Source organism: Coregonus clupeaformis, chromosome 1, assembly GCF_020615455.1.
Source record: "Coregonus clupeaformis isolate EN_2021a chromosome 1, ASM2061545v1, whole genome shotgun sequence".
Taxonomy (NCBI): Eukaryota; Metazoa; Chordata; class Actinopteri; order Salmoniformes; family Salmonidae; genus Coregonus; species Coregonus clupeaformis.
Genome location: NC_059192.1, coordinates 35,911,224 through 35,925,282, shown reverse-complemented (window position 1 = coordinate 35,925,282; position 14,059 = coordinate 35,911,224). Strand labels below are relative to the sequence as shown.

The 14,059-nt window shown below is 39.5% G+C and overlaps 1 protein-coding gene across 2 annotated transcripts; it reads left to right on the top strand.

The window, feature by feature from the left end:
• Nucleotides 1-1,943: 1,943 nt before the first annotated feature.
• LOC121567750 (protein kinase C and casein kinase substrate in neurons protein 3) lies at nucleotides 1,944-13,230 on the top strand. 2 transcript variants are annotated; one of them, XM_041878000.2, is made up of 10 exons: nucleotides 1,944-2,177; nucleotides 3,905-3,973; nucleotides 4,165-4,321; nucleotides 5,273-5,508; nucleotides 6,158-6,313; nucleotides 9,356-9,531; nucleotides 10,097-10,217; nucleotides 10,403-10,470; nucleotides 12,579-12,658; nucleotides 12,783-13,230. In XM_041878000.2, exons 1-10 carry the CDS (start codon nucleotides 2,175-2,177, stop codon nucleotides 12,896-12,898), a joined length of 1,182 nt encoding a protein of 393 aa, XP_041733934.1. In that variant the 5' UTR covers nucleotides 1,944-2,174; the 3' UTR covers nucleotides 12,899-13,230. The 2 variants fall into 2 exon arrangements, with proteins under 2 accessions (XP_041733934.1, XP_041733943.1); XM_041878009.2 differs by lacking the exon at nucleotides 1,944-2,177 and adding an exon at nucleotides 2,358-2,486.
• The last annotated feature ends 829 nt before the right edge of the window (nucleotides 13,231-14,059 follow it).

Below are 14,059 nucleotides of genomic sequence, written 5' to 3'. Positions count from 1 at the left end.
CGTAATATGTCATTTTTATTATGACAGTTATTATCTTTAGAAAGGCTGTCTGGGGTATGTCAGAGAGGAGCAGAGGAGAGTAAAATATGGGTTTGTTTTTCCCTGAGACATGACTGTATAGGAGTCCACAGCCATGACTCAGGGTTTGCTATGAACTCATGTCATTTTACACTACAAAGCTATTTGTCATTCATTCATGATGTTTACGAGCATACCAGGGATGTGATCGTCTTTTATCCCATGCTGACTCTCACACACACAGGTGCAGCGATCAAAAAGGGCTTTTACTGCACGTCTGTCAGTCTATACGGTATGTCTGGTTCCCTAGGCCTTTTCCCTCTGTGAGTGTGTGTCTGTTTGTGTCGATCTGTTTGTCAGCCTGCCTTGTTACCCATGATCCTTTCCCCACCCTCTGTCCCACCCTCTTATGCCTTCTCCACAACTCAACGCCCGTTTTCTAATGGTTAGAAAATGTAGAGATGTATATTTTGCACCAGTTGACAATCCTAACTTTGCCCTATTTCATAAACTCCTCTTCAATATCTCTCTCAAGAGAAACCTTTTTCAGATCCACATATTTCAGAAAAACACATTCAAACACACACAGAGATACACACACACGCTCTTTTAGATTCCTTTTTGCTATTGCCTTCAGTGAAATGCACTGTAAGTTGAGGAATACACTCTAAATCTTGACACATCATTTATAGGCCTATATAATATAATGATGATGATGAGTATGATGATGAGGACAATAATAACATAAATTATAGTATAATTTAAAAATAATTATTATATTAATCATTAGGTATATGTAAAAAAAAGAAATAACACTACAGAATCTCTGTCTTCCAAATAGTGTGAGAAATTATTTGAAGCTACTTGTTTTGTTTTCTCTTAATTTATTATTTCTGGTAAATGCTTTCTATACTGCTCAACTTGTCCTATCATTTCTTACTTCCTCATCCCAGTGAAACTCCTACACATCAACACACACTCTTTACTTCTTTAGTGTTGTTGCCTTTCAACAACCTTCCAATGGAAATGATTGAGCGGTAGTGTAGGAAGCATTACGTTCTATGATTTAAAGAGTATTTTAGGACTAGTAATATAAACATATGATGAATATATACAGTATGAGCAAATGTATGCAGCGATAAGAGGTATTTATGACGTTATGTTCAAAATGAAGTACAGAAATATACTGATATGATAGAGTTATAACTAAGGTGTTGAAATAAATGCTGAATAAACTATTGAACTGTCTTGATGTTTTTTCCCTCTCTGAGTCCAAGGTTTCTAGGTTCACATAAAGATCCAATCTAGACTGTGCTGTTATGATTGACTCATTTAGCAGCTTCTCCTTCTCCCAGCCCACCAGGGGCCTTATGCCATATTGTTCTCATGTTCAGGATTACTTCAGATCTGGCAGAATGAGGAAAAGTACTTGGATTCATCTGTTGTGATCATACACTGTAGGAGGTAGGGTGGGTCTTTAAGAAGTGGGTAGTCAGGGAGAAAAAGAGAGAAACCTGATAGGGGTAAATGAGAAGTCATTCCCTGACACACTTGGACGGGTTCTTATGCAGTGGGTTTCCAGTACCCACTGCATCAGGGAAACTTCAACTCTCACTTTGCACGCAAGTAGTGTGGCAGCATGTGCACTATGTGGTCTGGGAGTCTGCGGCATAGTCTCTTATGACAGACAAATCCCAAGTCCCATCAGAAAATGGAGTGTTGCAAAAGTGCAGAGGGTGAATGTGACAGTTCACGGGGCCACCCGTCACAAACACACTAATAAGCTCCCATGATGCGGTGCCACGTTGACACAACGCTGTGACCAGTAGAGGGTCGAAATGAACTTCTACAATTCATTAGCACCATATTGAGAGAGGGAGGGAGGGAGGGAGGGAAGGAAGGAGGATGAAGTTTCTTCCAGCTGTTTTTGTAATAGACTATACTGTAAGAGTTGTAGAGAGAGAGGGGGATAGTGAGAGAGCAAGAAGAGGTAGGCGAAACGAATCATCTGACACTGAGTATCAAGGAAACTACGAGGAGAAAAAAAGAAGGGATGGGGAGACTTGGATAACAACAGCAGAAAACAGCAAGATCAATTTGACCAACAGTGAAATGAGTATTAGGATAGAACAGCCCTGCTAACAGCGGAGGAGTGAATGGTAAGAATGATCTTTATTTTTATTTTCCTCTTGCTCATCAATCATTGTGTGATTTTTATGCAAATTCACAGTCTTTGTCTTACTTTTGCTGGATCTGCCTTGGTGACTCAGTCTTTCAGATCACACTGGTGTGTGTAACTTTAAGTGCCAGGGAAAATTGGGTCAGTGAGTGAGGAGTGAGGAACATGTGTTGTGGGAGAGGCATTCGGAGAGAAAAGAGAGACGAAGAGAAAGGGAGAGAAAGTTTGAACGGCCCTAGAACTAACAATTGGCCACTTGAGTAGTCACTGGTGATTCAGAGAGAGACATGTAAGTGATGGTTTCTCCCAGGCATGGTTTTTATTTTGTCATGTTTGAATGAGGGCTTGATCATTGTAATGATTTGAATATGACTTGAATGTATTTTTATTTGAATAATAGTCTATAATACTGTTCAGTGTCGTGAAACTGAGCCAAGACAAACTAGCCAATTGATACTCAAAAACCCCAGTCCCCTACCTACTTTACCTCTGCATGCTGAGGAAGAGATTGGTAGAGACAGACATGTAATAAAACAAAGTTGCTATAGTGGGACTATATTTAAAACGGAACAATAATCCTGTGACATGTATCAACAGTAGGCCGCCTGTACTTTTATTTCATTACATAGAAGACCAGCTGAGGGAGGGAGAGGGTGGATAAGCACAGCAGCAAGGGGGAGAACTGTTCTGAAACAAAACCTCGGTTATTTCCTTCCTTCGGCGTTAGTCTTGTGATGAGGTGCGGTTTCACACAGAGGAAATTATCACTCAGCCAACAAAGTGCCAATGTGTTAGGGAGACAAATAGGCCTGTAAGTGTCTGAGTGCTTGTGTGTTGGTGCATGGATCTGTTTTTATCTTATACTGTTCAGAGTACCTCTTATACTGACATAACCTCATATATTTTCCTTAGTTGGGTCATAACAAAGCTGTGTTAATTATTTCAAACAAAGCTTTGACTTAGAACTACAGTAGGCATTTTATTTGTTTGCTAAACCCAAACTCTCTCCCCTCGCTCTTTGTTGTCATGTTTTCCATGAGCGTGAAAGGGACGTGTGAGAGGAGAAGATGGCTCGGCTAATTGTGAGGGAGGCCGTTAGTCAGAGCCAGGGAAAGATGACCTTTCCCTCCCTGTTTATTTTGGGACAGCAGCAGGAAGAATGTCGAAGCGGGTGTTCTATTCCTGCTGTTAGATTCCAGTCTATAAATTCCAGTCTTGGAATGACACTCCCCTTACTCACGATGGGTTCAGATCAGAGGAGGCTGATGAGAGGCGCTATAGAAGGATGGGCTCATTGTAATGGCTGGAATAGAATTAATGGGACGGAGTCAAACGTGGTTTCTATATGTTTGATGTGTTTGATACCATTCCATGTAATGTGGCTCATATAGCTGCACTGCCACTTTCTCGTGCTTCGACCGCTCAACCCCCTCACATGTCCTGGGCCGTGCGTTCCGATGTCCCAACGGCCCCCATCCCACTTCTGACAAAAATGTAGAGAACTATGGGGCAGGGAAGCGAACTCGGATCGCTGGTATGAAAGGCAAACACCCTATGCATCGCGCCAATAGGGTTAAAACACATGGTGGGAATTGTAACGTGGCACCTGTAGCGAGGATCACTACAATATACAGTACTTCATGTAACGATGAAATCTCTGTGAAAGTACTGAAGGTTGTTTATGATCTTTTCCTCTGTTCTTCAAAGACATCCCCCAAAATGTCGACGCTCCCTAGAGAACCCCATGAGGACTCCAGGATGCAGAGCTTCTGGATGGTGAGGAGGAAGTTACAGATACGAATATAAACATTACAATTTTACAACAGTCTGTGACTACCATTAACTGATTTTCTATGTGTTCTCATAATAGGAGAGTTGATTCTATAGCAATACCTCTTTCTGCAGTTCCTCCTGATCCTGAGCAACTCTTCCCTTCCCCATCCCTCTCTCCCCCTCTTCCTCCCCAGCCAGGGAACTATGAGCGAACTGTCCGACGCACTGACCAGTCCTTCCATGCATGTAAAGATATCATGGCCTGTTTCAATGAGAGGGCCAAAGTAGAGAAGCATTACGCCCAGCAGCTCAGTGAGTGGAGCAGCAAGTGGAAGGCCATAGCAGACGCCCGTAAGTGAAGGAGAACCGGGGACTTCAGTACTGGACTTCGATACTATGGCACTCATTATTAACTATCAAAACAATGAACAAATACTCTATGACCATTCTTCCTACCTGGTCTTTGTATTATCAATCAGGCTGTTCTCATAGACTAGACGTAACATAGTAAACGAAAATCTGGGACACTCAAATTAGTATGATACAGTATGGTATGTTTGGTATGGATACATAAGACAGAAATGTACATAAGGCAATAACACAAACGTCTAGCAACCCAAAGGTTGAGTGTTTGAATTTCATCACGGACAACTTTTGCATTTTAGCTAATTAGCAACTTTGCAACTACTTACTACTTTTTGGCTACTTTGCAACTACTTAGCATGTTAGCTAACCCTTCCCCTAATGCTAACCTTAACCTACGGTAACTCCTAACGTGAACATCTAGCAACCCAAAGGTTGTGTTCGAATCTCATCATGGAAAACTTTTGCATTTTAACTAATTTTTACTTTGCATCTACTTAGTATGTTAGCTAACCCTAACCCTAACCTTAACCCTTTAACCTAACTCCTAACCCTAACCTCTAGCCTACCTAACGTTAGCCACCTAGCTAACATTACCGTTAGCGACCTAGCAACCTAACTAATGTTAGTCACAACAAATTGAAATCCATAACATATCATACGTATAGCAAATTCATTACATATTGTACGAATTGCAATTTGTAACATATCATATGAATTGTAATTCGTAACATATCAGATGAAATGGATGATGGACATCCACAAATGAATGCATACCATACCAAACATAACATATCATACTAAATTGGGTTTCCCTGGATTTTCGTTTACTATGTTAAGTTTACCCATGAGTCCAGGTTGCATCAATCTAATTAGTTATTATTCCCTAATCAGTTAAAAGTCTTATCTCCCTCTTTTTGTCTTTCTCTATCACCCTAGGACCGCTCTATGGCTCCCTCATGAGGGCGTGGCAGTGTTTCTTCTCCTCCGCTGAGCGTCTATCCATCCTCCATTCCTCTATCTCCCAGTCCCTCGTTACAGAGGAGGGGGACAGAGTAAAGAGCTGGCAGAAGGAGACCTTCCCTAAGAAGATATTCTGTGGATTCCGTGAGACCTACAAAAATGAGACAGAGTTTGCACGCGCTCAGAAACCCTGGGCCAAGAGGCTGGGAAAGGTTACAAAACCTATATGTTAGGTGTACATTAAATCTTCATGAACCGTCCAAATGGGCTCGCATTTGTGTGTGCTGGGGGGATTGTACTATAGATGTTAAACTTCACAACCCTATTGCTTGATTACGAGGAAGTCAACTTTATGCCTAAATGTTTCTCTACAGTAGTTTAGTTTCACTGTAATCTAATCTCCAAGGCTATAGACAAACATTAGTAGCATGCAAGGCTTACCCATTGCTGGTAAGATTAGAATCTAGGTGATAAATTCCTGAACACTCAAAATATATTTTATGTAGCCTACTGTATGCGGCACACACTATTATAGTGATTGAATTACTCCTAAGGGAGGGGTTATTTTAACCTATGGCTATGAGTAGCAGAACTGGGTTCAAATACTATTTTAAATCATTTCAAATACTTTAGCTGTGCTTGATTGAGAATCCTTTTGCATTGAAACCAATTAAAAAGTCCCAAATGTGCAAACCCCACCCACTACTTGGCACTCCAAGGCAGGCTAAAGCAAACACTAAAAGTATTTGAAAGGATTAAAGTAGTATTTGAACCCATGTCTGATGAGTAGTGTCATGTTCATGGAAGCAGGACATACAATGTTTTAACTTTGTTTTGCATATTTTTACCCATATGTCGTAGCTGGAGAAAGCCCGCGGTGCATACCATAAGGCTTGCCGTAAGGAACAGATTGCCATAGACAGAGAGACGCAGGCCAAGGAGAACACAGAGCTGAGTCCTGAGAAACTGAAAAAGATCCAAGACGCTCGGGAGAAGGCCAGGGAGGAGAAAGACAAAGTAAGAAAAACTCAAAGGCTACTAACTCACAACTGCTAAATTTATATTCATTCATCTGAGAGTGTGGGATGCTCAACTAGCCAGATATGGAAATGTTGCACTTTCCTAATCCCATGCCCCCATCTGGTAGACTGTTTAATGGAATGTTTCCCACATACAGTTTCCTTTTATGGCAGGGCCAAAACTGTGTTATTGTAATCACCACAGTAACCACCTTCCATGTTATTGTTAGGCACCATCTTTGTTTATCCAGTAGTAAATTATTTTAACTTACACTATATATACAAAAGTATGTATATATAGATCACCATGTGCAATGCGAAGCGTCGACTGGAGTGGTGTAAAGCTCCCCGCCATTGGACTCTGGAGCAGTGGAAACGCGTTCTCTGGAGTGATGAATCACACTTCACCATCTGGTAGTCCGACGGACAAATCTGGGTTTGGCGGATGCCAGGAGAACGCTACCTGCCCCAATGCATAGTGACAACTGTAAAGTTTGGTGGAGGAAGAATAATGCTCTGGGGCTGTTTTTCATAGTTCGGTCTAGGCCCCTTAGTTCCAGTGAAAATAAATCTTAACGCTACAGCATACAATGACATTCTAGACGATTCTGTGTTTCCAACTTTGTGGCAACAGTTTGGGGAAGGCCCTTTCCTGTTTCAGCATGACAATGCCCCTGTCCACAAAGCGATATCCATACAGAAATGGTTTGTCGAGATCGGTGTGGAAGAACTTGACTTGCCTGCACAAAGCCCTGACCTCAACCTCATCGAACACCTTTGGGATGAATTGGAACGCCGACTGCGAGCCAGGCCTAATTGCCCAACATTTAGTGGAAAGCCTTCCCAGAAGAGTGGAGGCTGTTATAGCAGCAAAGGGGGGACCAACTCCATATTAATACCCATTATTTTGGGATGAGATGTTCGACAAGCAGGTGTCCACATACTTTTGGTCATGTAGTGTACAATATATAGGGACAATGGCTGAACCAGAAGCGCCCATTCATATACATAAATTACACATCCAACTGGGCACACCACATCATTTCAACTTGGATAATTGGATAATATTGGGTTGAGATATTGATCAATGAGATTACAACCTATATTCACCCACTCAAAAACACAGCCAAAAGTTTGTTGAATTTCCAAAGTGTGATCAGTATGCTTTCAACCATAGCACAACCAAATTCCAATGGAAACACAATGTCTGATTTTTGGTTTAGTTGTTACCCAAATGTCTATCACTGTGCTTTCTACCATTTAAAAGCACTGCAAAGTTAAAATGGGAATACAATTTCAGATATTTAGTTTATTTATACAACTGTTTAATGTGTTATCACTGTGCTTCATCTAATAGAGGAACCAAATGACCTGGATTGCAGTTGAGATTACATTAAAAGTACATGGTGCATGTGATCAATGCCATTTGAGAGTCTGCGTAGATTATCACAGCAATTGTGAAGATCTCCACAGACCGGCGATGACCTATGCAGGCTATCTTGAACATGCACGCTTTATATGATTAAATAAGAAGAAATGTGTAGTTTCAGTAACCTCGAAATGTGGCCATGGATGTGTTACTCATTTTAAAGTAGAATGTTTACTGTATTACAAAGTAAAATTGAGTTGTGCTTGGTTGACAACTCAACCAAATATCAACATTTAAAGGAGCTGTATTTACTGCTTGGATAGTTCCATCTGAGCCACTAGCTTAATCCCATTCTTTAACTTGTATTTTTGGTTGAATTGGAGATGTGAATCCAACATATCATTTGTTATCTTGTCGACAAGTTAATAGGCTATTTATTGTATTTCAAAAGTGATATTGAAGAGTGTTTGGTTGTCAACGCAACCAAATATCAACATTTGAAGGAGATGTATCTTCCGCTTGGATAGTTCCATCTGTGCCACTGACTTAGTCTGGCTTTATTCCATTTTGACTACAAATTAATAATTGATATGTTGGATTGACGTGTCCATTGCAACCAAAAATCTAAGTTAAAGAATAGTACAAAATTAAATCAAACTTGAAATGCACTTTAAATGAAGTTTGATTTGATTTATTCCTATTCTTTAACTTTTGGTTGAGATGGAGACGTGAATACAAAATATAAATTATTCATTAAATTATGAATTTGTAGACAAACTGGAATTAAAGCTAGACTAAGTCAGTGGCACAGATGTAACTATACAAACAGAAAACATATATCCTTCAAATACTGATATGTGGTTGTGTTGACATCCAAACACAATTCAATATCACAAAATATCATTACATTTGAAATCAACCAGCGCTTGAAACCCTAGACCTATTGTATTGTCTATTTTTAGTTACATTCTGGGGTGAATTGAACGAATAGCTTTTGATGACTTTGCAAATGCTATATAGCCTTAATAGCAGCATTGATGATACATGAGTGATAAAGTATGGTCACATTTAATTTGCTCTGTTAAACCTACCCTTTGGAATGACTTCGATAGCAACAGTGAATATATTTAGTTTTTAAGTGGAGATCGCTCAACAATCATTCTCATGATAGCACATTGGAAATAGTCAGTGACAAATATCATAGCTAAGGGGGCTGGGCTTGGTTAAAACCTTGGATGGCAGACCAAAGGGTAGCTGTAGAAGATGCTGCCCAGCCTGTTATTTTTTTCTGATAGTGGATATAACGTTGAAGATCTGACCTTGTTTTAAAGGTAAAAATTCGACATATTTCATACAAGGTTTTCTGCGTTGGAAAATGATTTCCATGATGAAATGTCATCCTCAAAACAAACAGCAGTTGATAACTTTTTTCAAATCCAATGTATTTTCCACAGTCTTTGGTGGCAAGCTTACACAGTCTTTGGTGGCAAGCTTACACAGTCTTTGGTGGCAAGCTTACACAGTCTTTGGGGGCAAGTTTACACAGTCTGGTGGCTAGCTTACACAGTCTTTGGTGGCAAGCTCACACAGTCCTTGTTGGCAAGCTCACACAGTCTTTGTTAACAAGATGTGTTTTGATGGTATGATATGACTGCTCTGATGTTATGACAGGTCCGCGAGAAATATGAGAAGGTGTTGGAGGATGTAACGTCCTACGCTCCTCGCTACATGGAGGAGATGGAGGCCATTTTTGACCAATCGCAGGAGGAGGAGAGGAGGAGGATCAGCTTCCTCAAACAGGCCTTCCTGTCCATCCACAGACACCTGGACGTCACCAACAATGAAAGGTACAGGAGCCTCCTCCTTCTGTCTCTCTCCTCACTCACGTGGGTGCGTGCGTGTGTGCGTGCGTGTGTTTCAAGTTTCAAGTTTTATTGTCACATGCACAAATACAGTAAAATGCCTTTCTTGCAAGCTCTTTCCCAACAACGCAGTAATTGATATCAGTAGTACTATTTAGAAAAGTTAAGTAAAAAAAAAAAAAAGATATATAAATAATAAGAACACAAGTAACCTATATACAGCGTCAGTTCCAGGGTCAGTGCCAAAACCATATTTACAATGTGCAGGGACACTGGAGTGGTAGGGGTAGATATGCATAGGGGTAAGGTGACTATACATCAGGGTATATGATAAACAGAGTAGCAGCAGCGTATATGATGATTGTATGTGAGTGTGTGTGCGTGTGTATAGAGTCGGTATGAATGTGTGTGCGTGTTGTGTGTGTGTGAGCAAATGGTTTGTGTGTGTGTGTTGGAGTGGCAGTGTGAGTGTGTTTGTGAAATGTCTGTGATGATTTATCTGTACAGTATATTAATATCCTCTCCCATTCTGTCTGTCTCTGTCTGTCAGTGTGAAGATTGTGTACAGTGAGCTCCACCACACCCTCATGTCTGTCAGTGAGACGGACGATCTAAGGTGGTGGAAGAACAACCACGGCCCAGGCATGCCCACTGACTGGCCAACGATTGAGGTATACAACTGTTACTCATTGCATTTACCTTTGACCTTTGCTAGTGTTGATAGGCTTATTACTACCAGCCATAAATAGAGAGAGCTCTGATTACTACTGTATACATTACCATGTGTTGTGTGGAATCAAATAATATGGAGAGAGTTTAATGAGAAGGAAGCACTAACGCTTATCTGTATCATCAGGAATGGGTCCCACCTGTAAAGATGCCGAAAAATAAAAAAAGAGAGAAGAAAGGCAAGAAGGATAAACCGTAAGCTGTGTGTGTGTGTGTGTGTGTGTGTGTGTGTGTGTGTGTGTGTGTGTGTGTGTGTGTGTGTGTGTGTGTGTGTGTGTGTGTGTGTGTGTGTGTGTGTGTGTGTGTGTGTGTGTGTGTGTGTGTGTGTGTGTGTATTTGTATCCAACACATTACCATGTTCATTACAACTGATTACTGTAACACTTCAATAAACGCTGAGTCTCAAATACATTTCAGTAAATAAATGCCTGTTTCAAATAAATTCTGGGTCTAAATTAATTGTTTACAAGGTTACCATGAATTACCATGAATTGTTTACAAGGTTTAATGTTTGATTTGTTACATAACATTATTCAGTAATGACTAGAAAAAATGATGGCAAGCATCCCTTTTTATCCTCAGTAAGAAACTGCTAGCCATTGGCTGCTAACAGAACTTCTAGCCAGTGGTGTAAAGGACTTAAGTAAAAATACTTTAAAGTACTACTTAAGTCGTTTTTTGGGGTATCTGTACTTTACTTTACTATTTATCTTTTTGACAACTTTACTTCACTACATTCCTAAAGAAAATAATGTACTCTTTACTCCATACATTTTCCTTGACACCCAAAAGTACTCGTTACATTTTGAATGCTTAGCAGGACAAGAAAATGGTCCAATTCACGCACTTATCAAGAGAACATACCTGGTCATCCCTACTGCCCCTGATCTGGCAGACTCACTAAACACAAATGCTTCGTTTGTAAATTATGTCTGAGTGATGTGTGCCCCTGGCTCTTCGTAAATAAAAAAAAACAAGAATAGTGCCATCAGGTTTTCTTAATATAAGGAATTTGAAATTATTTATACTTTTACTTTTACTTCTACTTTTGATACTTAAGTATGTTTTAGTCATTACATTTACTTTTGATACTTAAGTATATTTAAAACCAAATACTTTTAGACTTTTACTCAAGTAGTATTTTACTGGGTGACTTTCACTTTTACTTGAGTAATTTTCTATTAAGGTATCTTTACTTTTACTCAAGTATGACAATTGGGTACTTTTTCCAACACTGCTGCTAGCTAACCAGCAAGCACAAAAACAGTCAACTTTGGGAGTACACACCTCCAGAAGTCGTCCGATCGCCCTCTAGTGGCGAAAGTAAGAGCTGCCGAAAATGCGCAGTCAAAGAGGAGAATAATTATTCTGTCAAGGATCTTTTTTTTTTTGTCTTTTTTTTTGGAGGCATACTAAGAAAAAATAAATGTGACACAGTGTGTACATGATAACACATTAGTGCAGGAAATAAAGAAATTGATTAAAATGCTGGAAGTGAATGCCGGAATTAAACAATTAACTATGCAAATGAGCAAAAGCTGTGTGCATGAGCGAAATAGCAGTGGTGGAAAAAGTACTCAAATGTCATACTTGAGTAAAAGTGAAGATACCGTAATAGAAAATGACTCAAGTGAAAGTCACCTAGTAAAATACTACTTGAGTAAAATTCTAAAAGTATTTGGTTTTAAATATACTTAAGTATCAAAAGTAAATGTAATTCCTAAAATATACTTAAGTATAAAAAATAAAAGTATAAATCATTTCAAATTACTTATATTAAACCTTATGGCACAATATTCTTGTTTCTTACATTTACGGAAAGCCAGGGGCACACTCCAACACTCAGACATAATTTACCAACAAAGCATTTGTGTTTAGTAAGTCCGCCAAATGAGAGGCAGTAGGGATGACCAGGGATGTTCTCTGGATAAGTGCGTGAATTGGACCATTTTCCTGTCCTGCTAGGCATTCAAAGTGTAACAGTGTCAGGGAAAATGTATGGAGTAAAAATGACATTATTTTCTTTAGGAATGTAGTGAAGTAAAAGTTTTCAAAAATATCAATAGTAAAGTAAAGTACAGATACCCCCCAAAAATACTTAAGTAGTACTTTAAAGTATTTTTACTTACATACATTACACCACTGGGAAATAGACACCTGGCTCAAATAGACGCCTTGGCTCTAATAGCCTGTTATGTTAAGTGACTTAAGCAAATAAATGCCTGGGCAATTAATTGAAGTTTTATGGTAATACATTTTTAGATAAACTCCCTTATTCATTCTATCGTTCCTCTATCCTCTAGTGTGATGATTGGAGGAGTGAAGGTGCGAGCTCTGTATAATTACGTGGGAGAGGAAAGTGATGAGCTGTCCTTTAAAGCAGGTGATGTGACCATAAAAAAAATAAAAATAAAAGATGTCTAAAGCATTGAGAGACTACAGTTCCTTTTGCCAGTCCAATGTCTGAAGGGTATCATCCATCTGTTTCCATACCTGTATTATTCCAGGTGAGGTGTTCCTGAAGGTTGAGGAGGAGGACGACCAGGGGTGGTGCAGGGGGATGCTGGACGGAGGGATGGACGGCTTCTACCCTGCCAATTATGTTGAAGTTGTTGTGCAGTGATGTCATCCTGCCACTCTCAAAACTCTCAAGCGTTATGTCAGCAACTTATTTTATGAAATGTGCATGCCTTCATGGAAAAATCCACTTTGGTGCAAAATTACTTTGAATTTTGATTTGACTCTGAAATTAGAAAAAAATAATCATTAACATAAAATGTTAACGCCCACAATGTTATAATCATCATGCTGAAATGTGTAATGTTACCATACCTGAAAGCTGTAAGATTATGCGTATTATAGATGATTGAAGGACATATAGAATTCTTAGTAAATAAAGTCCTACAACTGGCATTGGGTTGTATTAGAAAAATAAAAGTCCTAACTCTTTACTAAGCTTATGTTTCTGTCTTTTTTATACTGTCACTAAAGTGTTGCTATATGTTTGAAAATTAAAGATCAAGCCATCTCCTATGCACACATTTAGATAATGACTAATCTTTAATATATATGTATATATACTGTATATATATATATATATATATATATACAGTGGGGGAAAAAAGTATTTAGTCAGCCACCAATTGTGCAAGTTCTCCCACTTAAAAAGATGAGAGAGGCCTGTAATTTTCATCATAGGTACACGTCAAATATGACAGACAAATTGAGAATTTTTTTCTCCAGAAAATCACATTGTAGGATTTTTAATGAATTTATTTGCAAATTATGGTGGAAAATAAGCATTTGGTCACCTACAAACAAGCAAGATTTCTGGCTCTCACAGACCTGTAACTTCTTCTTTAAGAGGCTCCTCTGTCCTCCACTCGTTACCTGTATTAATGGCACCTGTTTGAACTTGTTATCAGTATAAAAGACACCTGTCCACAACCTCAAACAGTCACACTCCAAACTCCACTATGGCCAAGACCAAAGAGCTGTCAAAGGACACCAGAAACAAAATTGTAGACCTGCACCAGGCTGGGAAGACTGAATCTGCAATAGGTAAGCAGCTTGGTTTGAAGAAATCAACTGTGGGAGCAATTATTAGGAAATGGAAGACATACAAGACCACTGATAATCTCCCTCGATCTGGGGCTCCACGCAAGATCTCACCCCGTGGGGTCAAAATGATCACAAGAACGGTGAGCAAAAATCCCAGAACCACACGGGGGGACCTAGTGAATGACCTGCAGAGAGCTGGGACCAAAGTAACAAAGCCTACCAT

Coding starts and splice junctions, on each gene's coding strand:
- LOC121567750 (XM_041878000.2), top strand. Junction 4,322..5,272: donor GAAGGCCATAGCAGACGCCC/GTAAGTGAAGGA, acceptor CTATCACCCTAG/GACCGCTCTATGGCTCCCTC. Junction 5,509..6,157: donor GGGCCAAGAGGCTGGGAAAG/GTTACAAAACCT, acceptor CATATGTCGTAG/CTGGAGAAAGCCCGCGGTGC.